At 35.7% G+C, this 21688-nt stretch overlaps 3 protein-coding genes across 3 annotated transcripts; 2 read left to right on the top strand and 1 right to left on the bottom strand.

The window, feature by feature from the left end:
- Positions 1–521: 521 nt before the first annotated feature.
- On the top strand, positions 522–5237 carry LOC130720646 (ATPase GET3B-like). Its single transcript, XM_057571318.1, has 12 exons — positions 522–825; positions 1456–1667; positions 1774–1836; positions 1949–2062; positions 2282–2356; positions 2456–2524; positions 2661–2726; positions 3426–3500; positions 3582–3680; positions 4281–4415; positions 4562–4727; positions 4915–5237. The coding sequence occupies exons 1-11, from the start codon at positions 648–650 to the stop codon at positions 4697–4699; spliced, it is 1224 nt and encodes a 407-aa protein (XP_057427301.1). The 5' UTR covers positions 522–647; the 3' UTR covers positions 4700–4727; positions 4915–5237.
- A 2292-nt stretch (positions 5238–7529) lies between these two features.
- Positions 7530–8795, top strand: LOC130718355 (lachrymatory-factor synthase-like). The gene has a single exon (XM_057568941.1). It carries the CDS (start codon positions 8068–8070, stop codon positions 8584–8586), a length of 519 nt encoding a protein of 172 aa, XP_057424924.1. The 5' UTR covers positions 7530–8067; the 3' UTR covers positions 8587–8795.
- Positions 8796–10337: 1542 nt separating this feature from the next.
- Positions 10338–21197, bottom strand: LOC130717963 (ABC transporter G family member 24-like). The gene is made up of 14 exons (XM_057568381.1): positions 20804–21197; positions 19972–20048; positions 19199–19471; positions 18744–18807; positions 18516–18662; positions 17856–17890; positions 17655–17728; positions 15301–16235; positions 14365–14661; positions 12859–13350; positions 12152–12300; positions 11783–12072; positions 11555–11688; positions 10338–10733 (listed from the first exon to the last, which is right to left on the bottom strand). Exons 1-14 carry the CDS (start codon positions 21031–21033, stop codon positions 10577–10579), a joined length of 3354 nt encoding a protein of 1117 aa, XP_057424364.1. The 5' UTR covers positions 21034–21197; the 3' UTR covers positions 10338–10576.
- Positions 21198–21688: the final 491 nt, after the last annotated feature.

Here is a 21688-nt window from a genome sequence, read left to right as displayed (position 1 = left end):
TGTTCAATTTCTGGCACAATCGGTTGAACCGGTCGAGTTGGTCCGAGTTTCGCTCTAGTTCTAACAGATGAATGATTCATGCCATAATGTTCTTACCTCTTAAGTAAGATCTCATGTTCGACTCATTTAAATGGTGAAAGTTCTATTATTAACTCAGTTCTACAGTGTCAACAACGAGTTGACTGCAAATTTGATTCATTGATTGAATCAATTTGATCATGTGTTTTATTTCTAGCCCAATTAGTCGAATCGACCGGGCCGATCCGAGTTTCACTACAGTGCTAATAGATGATTGATTGAGTCCATAAAGATCTAACCTCTTAAGTAAGATCTCATGTTCAACTCTTGTATTAATCTATTATCATCCACTATGAGAGTTCAAATGTAAAAAAAAAAAAGTAAAAATTGAAGTTTAATTTATTTATTTGGTTACATAGCAAAATAAAAAAATGAAGCTTTATCTACTAACAGTAACTCCCTATGAAAAAAAGTGATAACATGATTTGCTTTGTTTTTTGATTTTTTCCCCTTGTTGGAACAAGGAAAACCTCAAAACAGAGACGGTGTGAGAGTGAAAGAGAGACCAAACCATAAAAACCAAACCAAAGTGTTAAGGATTACGTATACAACAACAACAACAGCAAGCAATGGCTTCATGTTACTCTGCTACTTCATCTTCTCTTCGCACAACGAACTCCATGGCCATGGCCATCAAGGGTGTCCTCTCCTTCGCTCCCTCCTCACCTCCTCTCCTTCATCTTCCCCAGAACTTCACCTTTGTTTCATTCCGTGCTTCCCCAAAACCCCCCACCAAGCCTCTTCAAGGTTTTTCTCCTTTTTCTCTTTTGGGTTTTTGTGATTCATTTTTCTGTTCAGCTTCAACTGTTCATATGGGTGGAATCGCCACTTATTTCTTGCATGTTTTTCACATTATTTCGATTGAATGAGCTCAACCCTGTATTTATTATTATGATTATGTATTATTTTTTTGTTGCTCTTACCAAATTGATCTGATGCCCTTTTAATTCATCTAGTTAAGTAGTGACTAGTGAGTGTTATGTGAGGGTGTGAATTAGTTATTAGACATTGGTGTAGAAAGGGATTAAGTAAAGGATAGAGGGGATATGCTAGTGAATTTATTTTTTATCATGTTTTGTCCATGAATCTCATTTCTCTTTCTTTTTTATCCAATGGGTAGGTCTAGTATCATTTTGTATAATTAGTTAACATTTGACTAGAACAATTTTTTTTTGGGGGGGGGGTTAGATGTGTTGAGTGATGATGCAGTTTAGCTATCCCTTTGTTTATTTGGTAATGTAAATGTAGTTTTGCTTTAAATTTAGTGATTTCTTTCAGGTAAGATATTTAGAAAGAGGGTGCTCTGCTTAGGAAATTGTGCACCTATTGAGTGTTTGACAACTCATTTTTATGGTTATTTCCTGATTTTGTTGTTAGTGAGATCGGTGGCTGCTCCTGCAGAAGCTGTAGCAGGGTTTGATGACATGGTTTCTGGGACTGAGAGGAAGTATTACTTGCTAGGTGGGAAAGGTGGGGTAGGGAAGACCAGTTGTGCTTCTTCGCTTGCTGTTAAATTTGCCAACAATGGTCACCCCACTCTTGTGGTTTCCACTGATCCAGCACATTCTTTGAGCGATTCTTTTGCACAGGTTATTTACACATTTTCTAGTTTTGATGATGCTTGTGTGCTAGGTGCTTCAATATCTGGTTGCATATGTGCTCTGTGTAACACAAGTTTTGCCTATTTTACTCTAGGATTTGACAGGCGGGCTATTGGTTCCAGTGGAAGGACCTGATTCTCCGCTTTTTGCTCTTGAAGTAAGCTGGCAGTGCTGTATAATAAATCAGCTGATATTTACATGAGGACTTACATGATTGGTATTTTTGTGAGAATTACGTCTTTACTTCAAGTTTGTCACTTCCGTTACAGATAAACCCCGAGAAGGCTAGGGAAGAGTTTCGAAATGCAGCCAAAACAAATGGTGGAAGTGGTGGAGTCAAAGACTTCATGGATGGAATGGGTCTTGGAATGATTGTAGACCAGGTAACGCTTTACTGTGATGTTATCAGCATTTCTGGTTATGTATCTTTCCGAGACAATATTTTATGTCGTTAGTATTTATCTCTCGACTGCATACCTTTTTACATGTTTAACTTTTATGAAATTTTGTTAAGCAAGATTAATGTTATAACTAGGAAACTTCATTATAATTTATAAGCTCGCTTCACTAAGATGGGTTTTTGCTTCTCTTGGTTGCAAAAGCTGGGAGAGCTAAAACTTGGAGAGTTACTGGATACACCTCCTCCTGGACTGGATGAAGCTATTGCAATTTCCAAGGCATGCATTTTTTATGTGCTATGATGATTTGTTTCATTGCTAAAATATTCATGCAACAAACCCTTTTTGCTCTCATGACAATTAAAACTCCCTTATCAGGTCATTCAATTTCTTGAATCACCAGAATATAGCATGTTTACTCGTATAGTATTTGACACGGCACCTACGGTGAGCAAAATGTTAATAGTTATACATATATATATATGTATATATATATGTATTTATATATATATATATATATTTCACATCTCCTTTCCTTTGTTTTGGACATTATCTGATAGAATTTACGCACTTTTGTGAATAGGGTCATACATTGCGGTTATTGTCCTTACCTGATTTCTTGGATGCCTCCATCGGGAAGATACTAAAGGTAAGGCTGCTAAATTTAGTAGAGGAAAGTCTACATGTGCCCTTGCGTGTGTGCACATATTTCTTACTTGAAATACAATTGATTCGCTTCCTTTAGAAGCCCTGGATAAAATACTGAATTTAATACCCAATGCAATGCCTGAGATCTTTTGAAATACACTGATTATGTTCTTGGAGCTATAAACACTGGATGTAAATTTTCCAGCCACCCAGCCAGTTTTGAATTGATAGTTTACCTGTGAGGATGTCTTTACCAAATTATGTTATGAAATTGTTACTATTCTATTTTTCCTTTCATACTCAGTTGTTTCCCCCCTCTTCTTGCCAAACTTGTATATGCATCCTATTATTTAAAATGTAAATCTGTATCTTTTCTATTTATAACATAACATCTGTGTAGAGGCAGAAAGAATAAATTGTTAACATTTGTCTATTGACAATTCCCTCTTCCCTCTCCCATGCCCCTGTGCAAGCATTATGTATGCCTGATTCATGGTGAGATTTCATCAGAGGTTAGCTGATAGGTGGTAGAGATTCAAAGTTTCTATTATTGCAATGCTTTAAACTTATGAAATTTCGCTTCTACTGATGAATATCCAGACCCCCCCCCCCCCGAAAAAAAATCACCTTCAAAGTTAAGTTCCAATCTTCAGGTTATCCTTATGGCTTATGGTCATTGATACCAATTATTCTTCTGCAGCTAAGACAAAAGATAGCTTCTGCTACCTCAGCAATCAAATCCGTTTTTGGACAAGAAGGAACTCGACAGGATGCTGTAAGATTCTTACTATGGGGCTAGCGTTGCATGTAGTTTCATCTTACTATGCTTACCATTCATTATATCCTGATGGTGCAGGCAGACAAATTGGAGAAACTTAGGGAGAGGATGATAAAAGTGCGTGACCTATTTCGTGACACGGATTCGACAGAATTTGTCATTGTTACAATCCCCACGGTATGAACTTTGTTCCACAGCTGACTAAACTTTGAATAACATGCATATAATGGTCGATTACTTATGATTTAGTGTCACCAACTCTACCAAGAATGATCAGAAGACTTTGAAGGGATTCAAATTCTTCTGAACAAATGAAACCAGGTTAAATAATAGGGCTTTGGTTTTTTACATTATGTTTTAACAAGAAATAAGTATCAAGAGAAGTAAAAAATTGAAAAATAGAAGTGTGCTGTGCTTGGCGTTTTGAGGGATGGATAGAAGCGAAAAGGAATATAATAGAGGTTATTTGGCTCAGTGATTTCCTGTAGAAAATGGATGTGGAACTAGTCTTGTTGCCAGATCTCTTTCACTAATAATAAACTAAGTCTTTTGATTAAAAGAAAAAGACAACTAAATCTGTTTGGTTTTAGAAGAAACACAATGTCATTGTTGGACTTACGTAACCAATTCCATCCAGCAGAAAAAAGTTTGTGGTTGTTCTGAATACTGATTGAAAGACAACTTGGTTATGTAGTTCTTAAACTTCATATTTGTTATGTTGGAAAGAGGGAACTACTGTCTAAGTAATATTTTATCTTTGTGTCTTTTATCCCCAAGGTGATGGCAGTTAGTGAGTCATCTAGATTGAGTGCATCCTTGAAGAAGGAAAGTGTTCCTGTGAAGAGACTTATCGTCAATCAGATTCTTCCACCATCTGCATCTGATTGCAAGTTTTGTTCTATGAAAAGAAAGGTACTTCCATCGTTTTTTTTTTTGCACAGGTCTACGCTGAATTGAGAAAAATAGTGTAAAGTGATCAAACTAGAAACATTTGCATTTGCTGTATTCATTTTTATTTGAAGGGTGAAAACTTACTGTAAAATAAACTAACTTTTCAGGATCAGACGCGTGCTCTTGATATGATTCAGAATGACCCAGAACTCTCCTCCTTATTGATGATTCAAGCACCCCTTGTTGATGTAGAGATAAGAGGTGTTCCAGCTCTCAAATTTCTGGGTGACATAATTTGGAAATGATCAATACAGTAATTGGCGTAATGATCAGGTAACATGCTCTTTTAAGTGTATCATAGTACTTTCTAGATACAATTTGATCTTCTAAGCTTACTGTACTATCCTGGTTAAGAAAAATTATGCTTAGAATCAGATAATATTATAGTTATGCAAAATTGTAATTTCTACTTTTCTTTAGTATCATTGGGATAAATTTAGTAACCTACTGAAGTTGGCAGTTTTATGGAGAACCATAGACTCGCGGCGCATGATATTTATAGTGAAGTTGTAGAGCTGCTGAGATATTCAAGTTCTAGGTGCTGGCAGTACTTAACACTTAACAGGCAGTGACTTCCAATATTTACAAGCTAGAACCAGAAAATTACTTGGTTTTTTTCCATTAAAAACACATTTTATTGTAAATTTACTTAAACTTCTTTTTGGTCTCTCAAGAGAATGTTTACTTGTATATGTGTCACACACACAAGAAAGAACTACATTAAACAAATGTATGATCGGTTTTCTGAGATACAATTGCACTTTGACTGTGGTTTGATATCAACTTAGGTCGAAGGGACTGCATCATTTAGATTTTACCTGGTGTTAGGCGTTTAGTGCATGATTGGATCAACATTTGTTACAATTGATTTTATAGTAAAAATGAGTTTAAAGTGAAGTGATTTATGCTTGGATACATTTATGAAAAAGTGATTTTTGTTGGGTAGTGTTATGAAATTCTGTTGTAAAATCTCATCATTGATTATATTCAGTCTATTTTTTATCAGAATTGATTTTGGGTCTGAGATCATTTATCTCAAATAGCCCTCAAACATTGATATTTTCATCCATAATTGATTTTACTTACCCAAATTGGTTATGAGATTTTTCAACAGGAAGCCAAACATACTCATACATAACCTTGAGGTATAAATAGGGAGCAATTGTAAACAAAATTTTTAGTTTGCTCTTTCATGGTTTTTTTTTTCCTGTATGAAGGAAATATTCACAATAATCAACCCTTTTCTTAGGTTTATATATGTTAAATTGTTAATCATTTTTAGAAACGTGCATCCAAATAAGTAAAAAGAAAAAGGAAAAAAAAAACAGAATTCAATAAATAAATAAAACTAAAATATGCCAGCTAACTCACGCGAGAGGCACCCACAATTGATGCATAACATTTATTTGTTTACTCTCTAAAACTATATAAAAAGAGAGGTTTGTTGAAAATTTTCCTGTTAGGAATAATGTGAATCATGTTTATTCTTCCCATTCTGTTCTTTCTAATTCATGTGTCTAAAAATGTGACTTTCAAAACAATAATGAAATAAGAATTGGAGAACCATACAAAAAAAAAATGTGAATCATCCTGTTTTCTCATCATTTTGTCCTGCACGTCATGAGTTTGATGAGTCCAGCTTTGATATCATGCGGACAATGTTTTCATCTCCATTGCATGGCACACACGTTGGTCTAGTTTGTAATGGCAATAATAAAGACAAAATCTCTATCTAACCCTGTAGTGAGTGTGCTCTGTTTTTTCATGGGAAAGTAATTATTGAACCCTGCTCAATTGCGACATGCGAGTGACATAAGACTTTGTATTGGTTTTTTACCGTGATGTATTGCCAAGTTAAATAAAAACATTAAGAAACGATTATGTGCGGTCTCAAATTGACACAAATTTCATGTATGCATGAAAAAATATGCAAAATTTTTTGGGATTGGGACAGCTAGAATTATATTTTCTTTATGAACTCTACAATTTGTGGGGGTTAGAAACAAACATGAAACCTGCTTAACTCTAATCGAGTCACTAACATTAACAAACAACTTTTAGACAAAGATGACGCAACAACCATTCTTGCATTTCGTGGCAAAGTACTTCATAATGCCTAGCATCCTAAAGCAAGTCAACGATGAATATATAAGCCACTTATTATAATTTTTTTTATCATCTATGTTCAATTTTACCTGAACTATCTTTTTTAATAAAAAAAATGTATTCTCCACGAGAAACAAATATTTGAGTGGAAACATACATTATACTTGAACTCAATACCTACTAAAAAAGGAATAAACATATTCCATTTGAATCAATAATTTTTCTACCATTTAATACTTTTTTTTAGAGAAAAAAAGTTATTCACGATAGTTAGCTTAAATATTTTGCATCAGCTCATGAATTGCCTCCTTGTCACGAGGATGATCACAAACCAATCCTAATCTCTTCCCTAAAGCCACGCTTTTCTACCCTTTATATACACACACATAAAAACAAAACTTTGTAGTAATTAATCATATAAAGTGCATGTGCTCTAGGAGTGGCGGATCCAGGACCCCAGGTCAGGGGTTCAAATTTTTCAAACGAACACATCGATAAAAATTTAATTAAAAACAACTTAAATATGTTTATACAAATAAATTATACAAGTCATAATTGTCCTTTACGTGATTTCATATTCTGAAATCGTTGAAAAATAAGCTCGAAGTCAATGGTATTGAATACATCACTCTCAATGTAAGTAAATAAGCAGTCGTTCATTCATGCATCTCTCATTCGGTTACGCAGCCTATTCTTCACAATATTCATAGCAACAAGCAAAATCAGCGCAAATTTCAAAAGAAGATAAACTTGTGGATAAACTACATGTTTTCCTTTTTCACCCAACTTCTCTGAAAGTTGTTAGAGTCCTTTCAAAGAGGTACATTCATCATTCCTACGCATACCGATGATGTAAGAATCTAGTGCATCACAAGACACCAAGAAGTCAAGAACCACTAAATTAAATGGAGTGAACTCATTTGGATAAAAACTTACAAATTCCAACACCTTTGCCTTATCAAAAGCAGAGAACAAATTACACGGATCCAAAGAAGTCAAACAAATGAGCTATTGAGTATTAATCTCACCAAAGCTATCATTAAGTTCTTAAAGTTGCATATCTATCACGGTAAAAAATAACTCAACATGATAATGATGCTTTGTTGTAATGCTATGGGTTGGACGTTGTGACTACCCAATACTAACAAACACAGTTCCTGCAATAAAGACACTGAGACACATGCGTATGCGAGAGAGTGGGGTAAGTGAGTTTGAGTTTGGTGCAAATATGTGCAAAATTTAAACTACTAGTACAATTTAAAATTTTCAGGGGTTCAAAAAAAATTATATAAAGGGGTAAAATTTATATAAGGGGTAAGTGTTACTCTTTTTTTTTTTTTTTCAGGGGTTCAAGTGAACCCTCTCATCACCATGTAGGTCCGCCTCTGGCTCTAGCTATATATATTTAATCAGGTGCATGCGCTTGCCTACAATAATTTCTTTGAAGACTGAAGTCTCTAAGGTGTCCCCACATTCCTAGCTTCAAACAACAGCAACGCAGAGAATCATGGCAGCAAAGGAATCTAAGCCAAAATGGGAAGGTAAAGCCACCGTTGAGCTACCAGGCACGACCGCAGAAGCAGCATGGGCCGTCGTGTCGGATTTCTGCAACCTCCACAAGTGGATCCCCATTGACACTTGTTACCAGGTTGATCAAGACCAACCTGGTCTCTTCCGCTACTGCACTTCCATCATAAAAACAGATGGAAGCGCAGTAATGGATGAGAAAGCAAGAACAACAAAAATCAAGTGGGCCAAAGAGAAGCTCCTCGTGAACGATCCTGTTCAGCATTGTTTGTCCTATGCAGTTATTGACAGCAACATAGGATTCACGAATTATGTGGCAACAATGAGTGTGGTTCCGATAGCGATGGCGGCTGAAGCAGGGTGCAAGATGGAGTGGGGGTTTGTGTGTGATCCGGTGGAGGGGCGAACTTGTGAAGATTTGAGGTCTTACATTGAGTCCTATCTCCGGTTCATGGCCAACAAGATAGAGCTTGCAGGTAAGAAGGAATTTGGAATCTGATACCAGAATAAATGTATGTGGTGGTGTTTGTCCTTTGAGGAGCCCCAGTTGATATAGGCATGGGTTGTTATTTTTGCTTTTGGTTCCTATATATATATGAAGTAATTTATGGCTCTAGTTAAGGTGCATTACCCTTTCAAATTTGACAAATTTATCTCTAAATTGGTTCAAATCTCTTGAGATCAACATTCCAAGACAATATTTGTGAACTGAGTTTTAAAGAGTTTGAGAAAATCCTCACATCACCTTCACTATACATGCACAGCTTCCAACTTAATCACAGGGCTCAATGTAACTCATGTAAATTTGATTATGTGAGAGAGGATAAAGACAAATTTGATCTAGCTACACATGATTCGATCATGGCATATCTAGACCGTTGGGTTAGACAAGACAAAAAATACATCCCTAGTAATGTATTTATCTGTCATCAAATGATAGCTTAAGTTGTAGGAGTTAAAGAACATATGCATCGGGGAGAAAAGATCCAGAGGTTAATCCATAAAGAGAGTAATTTATCTTTCAGATATACTAAAATATATTAGTCTCAACTCTCAACTTTATTCACGTACAACAAAAATTAACTATGGACATTTTTTTAACATGTTCTACAAGTGGAATTGCAAAAAATTATTTTAAGTAAGCATGATAATGACAAATTATTGGAATCGAGAACAATTTTTCACTATCCTTTTTATATTCTACGTCTTTTTTTGTTATTGTTTAGGGCTTTCCACTAAACCATTAGTGAATGTCTTCTGACATGTTTGAGATTATTATGGATCCTACATTACTAGGGTGCCTCAGCAATTTAGGGGCCTATATATACCTAGTGTGTGTTTGGAAAACCCATTCACGATTCATGATTGGCCCCGATCCACGTTTACAGAAGTAAGAAGTGTGTGTTTGGTTTCAAATCTGGAGAGGCCAAACGTGGATCCAGAAATTCAAAAGCAACTATTTCTTGCTTCTGTAAACGTGGATCGGGGCCAAACGCGGATCGTGAATGAGTTTTCCAAACACACACGAAATAGTTGTTTTTGGATTTCTGGATCCATGTTTGACCTCTCCAGATTTGAAACCAAACACACACCTAGTAAAAGTAATTCTTGATGAGCTTTTGAGAATGGAGAAACTCAAAGACTTGATGTTGTCTTGGGGTTTTTATGTGATTTTTGTTTTTTTATGTTTGACGAATTATATATGAAGTGCAAGTAAAAAAGGTTTATGCGCTGAAAGGGTAGAAAAAAAATTAGTTTTTACTTAATTTGATTGATATGGTTTACTGAGGATTAATTTAGGAGATAATTTCTATGCACTGACAGTGTAAATAAGTCTTACCCAATCATTCAATCACAACCCTCTATTTTGGTATCTTATAATTCTCTTAATTTAGTGCAAAAGGTTCAATTTAATGTACGTTGAAAACCTTTTTACAATTTATTAAAAATCATTCCAAAAGGAAGCTTCTGAGTAGCTTCCAAATGTAAATATTGATTTTGAGGAAAGAAGTTGATCCGCTAATAGCAAACTGTTTAATGAAGCTAAATTTGAAAAACTTTTTGAAATAAACTGTAAATATGTTATACATAAACATAAGCTCTTATTCATAAGCTAATATTAAATTGTTTATAGGTGGGTCATAATCTATTTACATAAATTCTTCCAAACACTTGTATAAGTACAAATAAGCTCTTCCAAACATGGAAACACACACACAAACTGGTTCAAATAAACTCTTGCTACGTGGCTTATAAAAAAAAACTCTTGCTATGTTATACTTGTATTAGTAATATTTTTAAAAAATGTATTAAGTACATTACTAGCAAACAAAACATAAACACTAGCTGTAGACACTATCAAGCCCCAAAAATTAACCAGATATATTCTTGAAATCACGAGAATCCTAATGCAGTTCCTAATAATTTTGGTGATACTACCCTCTATATTTTTGGTGATACGTGAACTTTGGTAGATTAGAAGCTTGGCCCTACTTCTTTTGGAAGGTGACCATACAAAAAAATGCTATTACCCGGCCAATTACACCCATGAGAATGAGGATGGATATGCACTGACTCCAATTATGAAGATTATAGCCATTTTTTAGAAGTGAACCACAACGACTTATAAGCCACACTCCTTGATACCTGCAGCATAGAAGTCATTAACAGCATGTTCAGTATCCAGATTCAAATGTGTGACTTTAAATAATTAAGCAATACCATAGGTTATGTATCCTCTTGTTCTTGTTCTTTTTGTATTTTTTTACATAAACGCTGATATATTTGATGCAGAACAGTCCCTTTGATGTCTCATGATTTAAATGCAACCCTCAATTTGGTCAATAATTCATTATTTAATTGAAATTTGGGCTTAAGCTACTCCTTCTGACTAGTCCTCTTCTACAGGAAATTCGGAAACAGGTCTTCTAGCTAAAATTAGTGAATTGAATTGTGTATTTATATCATACTGTCCAATCAATAAGCTTCATCCCACAAGAAATTGAGTTCTAATATGTTAGGATATGATGGTCTAAAACATTTACAGAGGGTTTACCATTAGGAACTGAGAAGAGCCCATTCATATATACTACAAGTTCCTTTTTTGAAACTACAATAAGTTCATTATTATTACTACTAAAACCAAATTCTACTTTATGCCAAGATTTTAATATTTAAAAGTAGATTTTGTTAAGGATTGAGCTCCTTACCAACAAACCTATGAAATAGCTACTCAGCTTAAAAGCTAAAGCTATTAAGGGACAAATAGTACATGCAATTGATGTAAATCCAAACAACCAATGCGAAAAGACTCGGTTATTGTTATTATTGTGCATTTGGTGAAAAATTGTGAATAACAGCATCAATTCCATAAAGGCAAACTTATCAACATAGATTTTCTTCAAGATAATTAAGCAGAGACATAAATTTATAATTATATAAATCAATAATCGTCTTTGTTAGATTACCTTTCAGCATTTGCAATGACGAATGCTTGTAAAGCCCACTTCGAGTAGCACAAGTTAGCTATATCCTTCAAAAATTTACTATCTTTCGTTTGTGTTGCAATGAGGGTCAAAACAACTGGAAGGAGTACTGACCACTGCCAGAAACAGAAACATATTAGAGGAGGAATAAAATCATGAGTAAATTTCAATCGCGGGGATTGTAGAAGTTTCTTTGCTTCTAATACTCACCAGCTGGGCGGCGCCTGGTTCAAAAAATATGGACAATGCATATGCTATGCCAGTCACACAGTACACAAGACAAAGCAACACAACATAATTATCTGCAAAAGTAGATCGTGGATTGGTGAAGAAATAGAACATAGAGAGGTACACCATAGGCTTGATCACAGTATTAAAATGATCAATTGTGTCTTTGGATAGGAAATAAGCCAAGCTGCTCATGCCAGAATCACTTTCCCTCCAGTAGTGCAATTTATCCAGAGAAAATGATCTCAAAGCCGCTATTTTGCACAGAAGAGCTGAAATTAACAACAACATATAAGAATCGCTCACATGAATCCTGCAGGGTAGACTATTTTCAATATTTATTTTACTTACACACAGCAATCACCGTATAGGTGAACCCGACTGCACCAAACGTTTGATCACTCGCTTTGGTAAGTGATCCTAAGCAGGCTCCAGCAAGTAACAAAATAATATAATCTATGGCTTGGATCCTAGCTTCCCGCAATCGCTGCTTGCCAACCCTGAAATAATGTTTGCTTGGAGTAAGTACCAGCAACTAAGAAAGGAAAATTCAGACGCCAAGTTGAACAGACATGCATATTATTAAAAGTTTATAAGCTACTTTCTCGTTTAACAGATCACAACACTATATGGAGTACCAGAAGAGAAATGGTGATATAATTAACAGAGGCAAGTTCAACTTGGTTTGCCTTTATTGCTATATGGTTCCTTGATACTAACATTGTTTTTGGCTTCCAAAACACAAGGAATATTAAGAAGAAAAGGTTTTTATTTGTATTTTTCCTTCTAGTTCTTCGCACTTCCCTTATACCCATAGAACTTTCGACACCAACATAAACCATAGCAAGAAATTAATTATTGAATCCCCAGCATTAGCGAATCTACTTACTTTATTCATGTCACAAATTCCAAACGACAACTACTTAAGCATGCCACTTAGTAGTTCTTCAGCGAAAATTTCACAAATATTAAGGAACTAAGAGAGATTCCAGCAAGCCTTCTAGTAAACTGAAAAAAATTCTATGCTAGCAAAAAATTGAGGACATTGAATTGTTTACCGTATAAGAAAGTACTTATATTGCTTGAATAAACCTGGAGTTTCCCGGTTAGATAAATCCTTGGATTTCAAAAAATTGAGTCTTATCTTCTCCCCCTGCAGTTCCACATTGTTTCTCACATCTTGCCATAATTCTCCAGTGAAGGTTTTTTTCGCACGACCAGATGCATTGGGATCTATTTCATAATCTGAATTTACACTATGGGACATATCAACTTGTGCTGCATTCTGCCTCATATCAAGAGGTACCGGATATCCATTATGAAGCATCCATCTAACAGGCAGCTCTCGATAACTGAGCCCTGGGCTTCCACCAGGTACTGCTATGCCCTCCAAAATGTCAATGAAGTAATCTGGAGGATTAATTCGGTCTGGAACATTGATTCCCAGGCCTGAAAAGTATTCTTCAACTCTCTTGGCAGGTCCATGATAGACTGTAAGGCCACCTTTAGCCAGAAGTATTAAGTCATCAAACATCTGGAACAAAGCATAGCTGAAGCAGAAAGAACAATCATTAGAAAATCAAGGGGAAAATAATCCTATTGTTAATAAAACCAAATTAAAGCATGAAGTATGATATCAATCTTCAAAATGGTTTCTCATGCATATTTACCATTCAGGGACCCAAAAAGGAGCATCTAAAAAGGTATATTTACAGTAATAAGGTGCGCCGTGCATGAGTTTACAACATGGCTAAAAAATATGAGGAGAATAAAACAATATAAAAGCCTAAAGGGGTACCAAAACTTAGTCAATTTGCAATAAGTAGTGTATTATGATATATTCCCATACAATGTTTCAAATAATATTATCATAAGGTACAGTGTTGATTACAGTTATTCAAGTTTTTACAAGTAACTAGAGTTTAGAAGCCACCAGGAACTTTTTTCCAGTTCATTAGAGGAAGTATACATATTATTGCTTTGTATTTATCAAAGGTTGTAATTGGACTTAGGTTTATGAATCTTATTAAATTTTATTTGGACTTTGAACTTCGGTTTATCCAAATTCCCAAGATGTAAAGCGTGTTTGGCTGTGTCTTTGTATTCGACAGATGCTTTTTTATATTTAATCTGCACAAACTTCTCTTGACCATTTTTCTTGGAAAGTCCTAATTCCACGTTCATTAGATGTAGCCCTATATCCTCGCAAATCTCCCTGGCAGCCAAATATCTCCTGATTTATCCATTGATCACCATCTTATTGCTTGCAGATCACAGTTACCTTATATTCCACTAATAAGTACTACACCCCCACTTAATTGGTCTTGTCTATCCTAAAACCCTAAACAGCCCCTTGAAATCTTAGTTGCTTTTATTCCTGGCTTACATTGGAATAATGCTTTTTGAGCCAAAATCATAGTTAGATCAGTTGCATGAAATTTATTAACCCACTGAAAAAAAACGTTAAGACTAAGCTAAAATTAAAGTACTGTAAATGATGGCTGAAAAAAAGAGCAATAAGGCGAGCAGTATACCGATGATACAGACATGGAGTTGAAACTTACCTAGGTTGGTGAACCACCATGCATATGTTCACTCCCTCAAGAGCTTCCCGTCTTAGTGCCCTTAGCAGTAGCTGAGATGATGCACTGTCCAAGCCAGATGTGGGTTCATCCAAGATCAAAAGAGAAGGTTCCATAACCATCTCCAATCCAACATTTACACGCTTCCTTTGGCCTCCAGAGACCCCTCTCTTTTCCACAGTTCCAACCACAGAATTCCGCACAGATTGCAGTCCCAAGAATTCAATAACCCTTTCAACAACCAGAACTTTTTCTGGTTTTGACATGTTAGCTGGCAGCCTTAAACAAAAATTCATTTGAATAAGCACACAGTGACATGTAGAAACACAAAAGCTTCCATGAATAGAAATATATGTACAAGTATCTGAAGAGTAAAGTAAGCAAAGAAAGGCTGGTATAGTTGGTAAATGAGACGTTCAAAAGTCTTGCTTCTTGCTAGAGTAGTTAAAATTAATGTAGAGAAAACCTGAAAGCATTTCATGGCTTATGCTATGAAAATCTATCCCTAAAGCTTCACTTTTTGGGTGAAGACACATGAATGGTTTTATTATAGTATATTTACAACACAACACTCATGCAAGAACCCTTGGGCAAGCATGGACACTGTGAGATCCCCATCTACCTTGTGTTGAAACTCGACTTTTTATTAGAAGAATGGGGCAACAAGGACCGAACTCCAAATCTTTCATGCTATAGAGGCTTTAGGTGAAGAGTGAAGACACATAAATGGTCTTATATTTTATTTCTAAGAACTTAAATATTCCATTGAATCAATAGAGAATCGCATTGAATTATGACCCATGATTGATAAGGGGGGAAAAAAGATAAATGGTTGAATATAAATCCCATGTAAGTGCATCAACTTGGGTGAAGGTCACAGTTTAGAAAATTCTGTATGTAACAAACAATGTAACATACCTGCACTGTGCACTGAACCAGAGATTCTCTTCCACTGTCAGATTTCCATGAACTACATCATCTTGTGGCACAAAGCCAATAATTTTCTTATAGGATTGAATTGATTCATTCCTTCCATTTATAAGAATTGAACCAGTAACCAGGCATCCAAATGCCTTTCCAGCTAGAGCTGAAAGCAATGTTGTCTTGCCAGCCCCTGATGGACCCATGACAGCAGTAATGCGGCCAGGTTTGATTTTTCCAGTAACATTTCTCAATATATGTTTGTTTTGAGCTTTCAATGTGAGAGTCAGATCTTCAAAATAAATCTCAATAAAAGGTCTTTTCCTTTTCTCAGTGCTTGTTGCCATTTTGAGTACTCCTGAGAAGGTAAGGTTCTTATTTTCTTCTTGCTGAGCCTTCTCTTTTTCAAGTTGAGCATAAGCATACTTAAACATTTGGCTATGACTATGTGGTTGTTTTTCCTTTGACACACTTCCTGCAACAATGTTAACTCTAGTTCCTGTTTCTGTAGTAAGGTTGTCATGAATATCTGGGTCATTTTCAATTTCATGTATTATGTGCATTAGATCACTTGTTTTTTCGCCCTCTTCCTTCGTCACCACAGATGGACTTGCAACCGTGCTTGAAGTGATAGGTTGTGAGTGTGGCAATAATTCAACATCTGTTCCAGAAGCTGATTGATTCAAAATTCGAAATTTTTCTGGATCTGAAGTATCCTTCTTACGAGAGAATGTGCGTGATAGTTGAGCTTGCAGCCCACTTGCACCCTTCTTAGCAGCATCTTTTGCAAATTTCCATTTTTGCCGTGCATTGGCAGTCTTCCTTGCATTTCTAGCTGCAGCTTCCCTAGATTTGGCCATTCTCCTTTCCCTAGTAGTGAGAACTTGGTCAGAACAGTTGTAAATAATGAGTAGCAAAGTACTCAAAGCAGCCTGCACAAGAAGTCAAAGAGGGTGAACTTCTAACAACATGATCTGTGCTTGTGTGTTGTTTGTGCATGCATACGTCTACCTATGTTTCTCTGTGTGACATGGTACTAAGCATTGACCATCATTCATAATCATCTTTGTACATGAAAATAATAATGAAAATGAAAAACAGAAACATGAAATATCAGAAATTTTTCAGAGTATATATCTAATATAGCTCTCTAATAGTGAAATGTTGGTACTGCTCCCTCAGATAAAAAATTGCAGAAACAATGTGGTGAATTAAAATTTAAATTCAACTCCTCAATGATGTTGATCAAGTAAGGGAGAAAGGGAAGGAAAGAAGGAATTTATCTAGAGAAACACTGAAAGAGGAAGAAATAGAGAAAAGGTGAAAAGCATACTGAGGAGGGATGAGAAAGATGTACAGGAAAACTTTTAATTCTCAATTCAACATTATGTCTCCAAAAATCAGTGTAAGCCATCCTTAGGTAGGCACCCCTAGCTTCATTACAAAGAAATACTAAATTACTAAAAGCCCAAATAATCCCCAATTTATTTATAACACCCAAATAATAATAAAATTCCAATTAATGCAAATTGTCATGAACCAACTATCCCCAAGGCTTAAGCTGTTGGGTGAAGACACAATAGTTTTATATAATATTTATATTTCAAATACGCCCCTCACGCAAGAACCCATTGGGGTTTGGGACAATGCAGTGCACTGCCAACCTATTCAACTTTTTGGCTTAATTGCACTTTTGGTCCCCCAACTATTGCCTTCCTGCGAAAATCGTCCCCAAACTTCAAAATTAGCAAAAAACGTCCTCCAACTATACATGTCATTGCACTTTTAGTCTGTCGTTTGCCTTCCGTGAGAAAACTAACGTGAGAAGCTGATGTGGCTCTCTCACGCGTGTCTTACATGACTTTCTTCAGAGAGTTTGATGAGTGGACAAGTCACATGTTTCTCACGTGACTCTAAAATGGGGTAATCAGGTCTAATTAGGGTTTGCAATTTCATAACTGTTGGAGCCTTTTAGAGTCACGTGAGAAATATGTGACTTGTCCAGTCATCAAGCTCTCTGAAGAAAGTCACGTGAAACACACGTGAGGGAGCCACATCAACTTCTCACGTTAGTTTTCTCAAGGAAGGCAAACGGCAGACCAAAAGTGCAACGACATGTATAGTTGGAGGACGTTTTTTGCTAATTTAGAAGTTTGGGGACGATTTTCACAGGAAGGCAATAGTTGGGGGACCAAAAGTGCAATTAAGCCCAACTTTTTTTATTGGAACAATGAGGGGATCTATTGGAGGAAGACACGTGAACGGTTTTTACATTACATTATTATTTCTAACACAAATACATCCCATTATTTATGTTCCATACCTAACATTCAGGCTCAGACATAACTTACAATGAGCATAATTCCATATGCTTGCATATTTTGGGTTGCAGTGCTTGAATTACATGAACTCAACTTGAAGCAACCTACAAGATAATCAGTAAATGGTCATATTCACATCTACTCTGCATGTATATAGTCAGAAATTGATTAGTAAATCTGACACCAAAACAGATCTACAGTAACAAGAATTAGTAATTCATGTTATCTTACTTTTCTCAGATGTGGATCCCATCCTGCAGTAATGCCTGAAATTTCAAGGGAAAATATTTAGGAAATTCCCAATAATGAACAGAGGCAGCTTAATTTATGTTTAACTATCAAGGCAGGTATAAGAACAACAAGTATACTCAGATATTAAATGAAGTGGTCATATTATTTGCTGCATGGGTAAAAAGTCTCAGAGACTCCACTACAACTATGCAAAGCCTGCTCATCCAAAAGTTTCAAACACGTACAAATGCTCTTAATCATATTTGCGAGTCTCGGCACAACAGTAAGGTTGCTGCCATGTGACTTTGCGGTCACAAGTTCGAACCGTGATATCAGTCTCTTGCAAAAATGCAACATAAGGCTGTCTACATTAGATCCACAAAGTGGGCCCAAACCCTCCCTGGACCTCGCACATAGCAGGAGCTTTATAGCACCAGGTTTGCCCTATAAATGCTCTTAATAATATTGCTGAACTGTAGTTATTGAATGAAGAAGTATTGAATGATTTTCATCTTCTCAAGATATACATCCACTTTTTTCATTTGATTCTTTCTTTGTTAAGTACTACAAGGATGTTAGGAGGATATAGCAAAAAATTTGCTTCTAGGATCCAATTCTGGTAAGTTTTGTGAGTAATCAAGTGTCAGAGAAAAATAATACCCACTACTGCAAGGAATTCTTTTGGTAGTTGTTGGACAATGCGATCCTGCTGAGCAAAATATTTCATTACTGCGACTGACGTCAGCCCACACATTTGCTCCCCCACAAGTATGGTTTGGCTTCATTGTGGGCAGTTGATAAAGATATCTGCAGATTGATTCAGCATTCAAGCAACAATTCGAGAAATAACAAAATAAAACAAAACTGTGGGCCAGGATTAGAACTCACGGTTCACATATGCCAGTTGTTTTATTGAGTGTAGCAAGAGGGCAATAAGAACCTAGAGGACATGCTTCAAGAACAGTATTTCCAGTACCCAAAAAATATAAATGTGTTAGAGACAGATTTTAGCTGATATACAGGCAAAAACTTGTGTTGTCACATAGATGTCATTATGCTTTACTACTATAGATATCTCGGAGAAGGAACTCCAGATGATTTTTTTTTACTGACTAGCACAACATAAGACGTGGCTCCAAAAGATACGAATTGTCTCACACATTTCTTATTTCTAAACCCTTGACCACATAAAAAAGACTTCTTCACTGAGTCTTCACAACTGATGGTATTACACAGTTTGAAGATGCATAAAAGTTGAATAAAAATTGGCAAAGTGTCTTATAGAAGCTATTTTCAGTCATCAGTAATGAAGAGAAAAAATTAAAAATTCTCATTACACTTACGTATCATGCATGTGATGCCGTGAGGACAAAAGAAACCTTCACAACATGCTTGACAGTTTGAAGTTCTTGCAGGTATCTCCTTCGAATTTCTAAGGTCAGTCTTCTCGCTCGAGGGAACACTACAGGCCCATCCTGGCTCGCAGCCAGAGACCCATGAGGTTAAATTGCAGTTCTTGTTAGGCTTTAAATAATTGGCACTTGTAGAACTCTCCAATAAACCATTTAAGTAAAACTTCACTTCTGCTGCTGTACACAAGCGTTTCGTAATATCTCCTGTTAAATCATCAGATCACCAGAATCCAAAGCATAAGAAGAGTTTTCCAGTCATCTTATTTTAGCAAGAAACAATTTTTCCCTTGCACTACTTATTTTTGCAGGATGAAATGGAAGATGAAGTGAATAGTGGTTCAAAGTTCAAACTTCAAACATATTCTTGAAATCCATGCTTAATCCTACTAGAGATCAAAATAAACGGCAACACTTACCCCCTGACAGCTTACATTCATATTAGATATTTGGTTTTGATACAAACTCCTCACAAACCAATAAGCATATGTGGTGGTACATCTAAAAATTTCTGTTCCCTTATATCTAAGATCATGATATCATTCAGGTTTTGTAACCAAATGAACATGTGAGTTTGGGCTTCTGACAAACAGACTAACGGAATTTTGAAAGAAGTAAGAAAAAATGTGTCTTTTCTGGTTCATGTATTTTCATGGAAACAAGATGGATCAATAGTATAATTTAGTTCTAATTGTCAGTGTTCATACCTTGAGTCTTCTTAATGCAAGAAGTTAGGAAGCCCAAATCAGAAGAAAAATTAAATGCTTGATTCCAATCTGAATCCCTGGAACAAGAAAATTCACTTTCACAACCTAATCAATAGCAATGCTAGTATTGAAAATGGAATGGCTTTACAAGAATAATTATCCGCCCCATGAGCTCAGTACCCACCATTAAACACAATGTTATCATAGAATCAAACTGTACCCCATAACAGAATTCAACTTCCTTCTTTTCCTTACATGAAGCTAAACCTAGAGCCACCGCTCATAATTCATTGCTGGGGGGTCAACAACAAATTTAGATGTGAAACAAGCATTGACTCTCTTTGATTTCCTTCATCACAAAATTCACCTCTTTCTTTTTTAATTCATTGCAAATGAAATCATAAATTTGAAACACTTGAAGCTTGATAACTAAAATGAAAAAAAAAAGTCAAATGATTTGCATCAAAATCAATTACATTTGAATCTCACCAATAGCATGTGATGTCCCCCAAATATAAAATCCATGATATGAGTTTTGACTTTTGAGTTAAGAACCATCCTCTTGTAAACTAATACATTCCATGTATTAAAAACATTGATTGATACCATGTTTGGAAATTCATCTAACATTGGTACTAATGCCAAAATCAATTCTAATGACAAAGCTTCTGCATACAAAAAATAAGCTGATCCAAACATGATCATGGCAGGGACTCATTGATCTACTTGCCCACCTAGAAATAAAGCTCTCAAATGCAAATGCATCCTACCCCAGTTCAGAAAGCTATCAAATTTGTCAAAGGGATGCAAGGAAAGGTGGAAAAACACTCACGGATCTTTGACACAGAAAGTTGACTGTGTGCCAATTTCTTGACTGAGAAGTGAAGTCAAATTGGAAAGTCGGCTATACACAAGCTGAGTAATGAGAGGAAGAACAGCAGGGTTGTCGATTTCATCATAGTCATTCGTTGGCTGGCACTGCACCGTTGCAAGGAACAAGGTGAGAACCACAATGGGAAACCATAGAAGCATGTTTGAGTTGGTCTTCATCCACCTACACATTGTTGCGGTGACCAGAAACTGGGAAGAAGGGTGTTGAATGGTGAGGGAAATGGAGGAGTAGTGGTGGTGGTGGGGCCGGCGGCAAGAGGAGCAGCGTCGTGAGAGCACGTTTGAGAAGACAACTGTTATATGTTGTTGTCTGAAAAGGAGAGAAATTCCATTGATTTAGCCTCAAGTTTTGCAAAACAATATTATATAATTCTATATATATATAATGATTATCATAATCCATGTTGAAATTTCAATCACAATATTTTTTTAGTGAAACTAGTACTAATATTCTAGTAATTCAAAAATAAAATTTGATGAATGTTATGAGAGATTTGATGAAAAACTTTCCACCAAATTTAGTTCTGTATTTTATTAATATTTTAAAGTTTATAAATTTCACAAAGTAGTAATAGTATTTTTGGTCTCTCACTTAGTCACTTATCACGAGTTGGTAGTTCTGGTGACTCATGAAATTTATTAGTCTATCACGTCTCTCACAATTACTAATTGTTGCAGTTTTGATTTTCCGTCAACTTCCATCTAATTTTTGACGATTTTTGGTTAAAAATTCAATTAAAAAAAAACTAGAAATCATAAAATTGTTAATTAGAAAACATAAAACTGTTCTTCAAACTTTATTTTTAATTGATTTTCTAATTAAAAA

The sequence above is a fragment of the Lotus japonicus genome, chromosome 5, assembly GCF_012489685.1.
Source record: "Lotus japonicus ecotype B-129 chromosome 5, LjGifu_v1.2".
NCBI lineage: Eukaryota > Viridiplantae > Streptophyta > Magnoliopsida > Fabales > Fabaceae > Lotus > Lotus japonicus.
Note: the sequence above shows the minus strand (reverse complement) of the source record. Positions and strands in the feature narration are given on the sequence as shown.

Coding starts and splice junctions, on each gene's coding strand:
- LOC130720646 (XM_057571318.1), top strand. CDS start 648: ATGGCTTCATGTTACTCTGCTACTTCATCTTCTCTTCGCACAACGAAC. Junction 2,357..2,455: donor AAGCTATTGCAATTTCCAAG/GCATGCATTTTT, acceptor CTCCCTTATCAG/GTCATTCAATTTCTTGAATC. Junction 3,501..3,581: donor AAGGAACTCGACAGGATGCT/GTAAGATTCTTA, acceptor CTGATGGTGCAG/GCAGACAAATTGGAGAAACT.
- LOC130718355 (XM_057568941.1), top strand. CDS start 8,068: ATGGCAGCAAAGGAATCTAAGCCAAAATGGGAAGGTAAAGCCACCGTT.
- LOC130717963 (XM_057568381.1), bottom strand. CDS start 21,033: ATGTGTAGGTGGATGAAGACCAACTCAAACATGCTTCTATGGTTTCCC. Junction 19,472..19,971: donor TTGCATTAAGAAGACTCAAG/GTATGAACACTG, acceptor ATGATTTAACAG/GAGATATTACGAAACGCTTG. Junction 11,689..11,782: donor AACCAGGCGCCGCCCAGCTG/GTGAGTATTAGA, acceptor TGTTTCTGGCAG/TGGTCAGTACTCCTTCCAGT.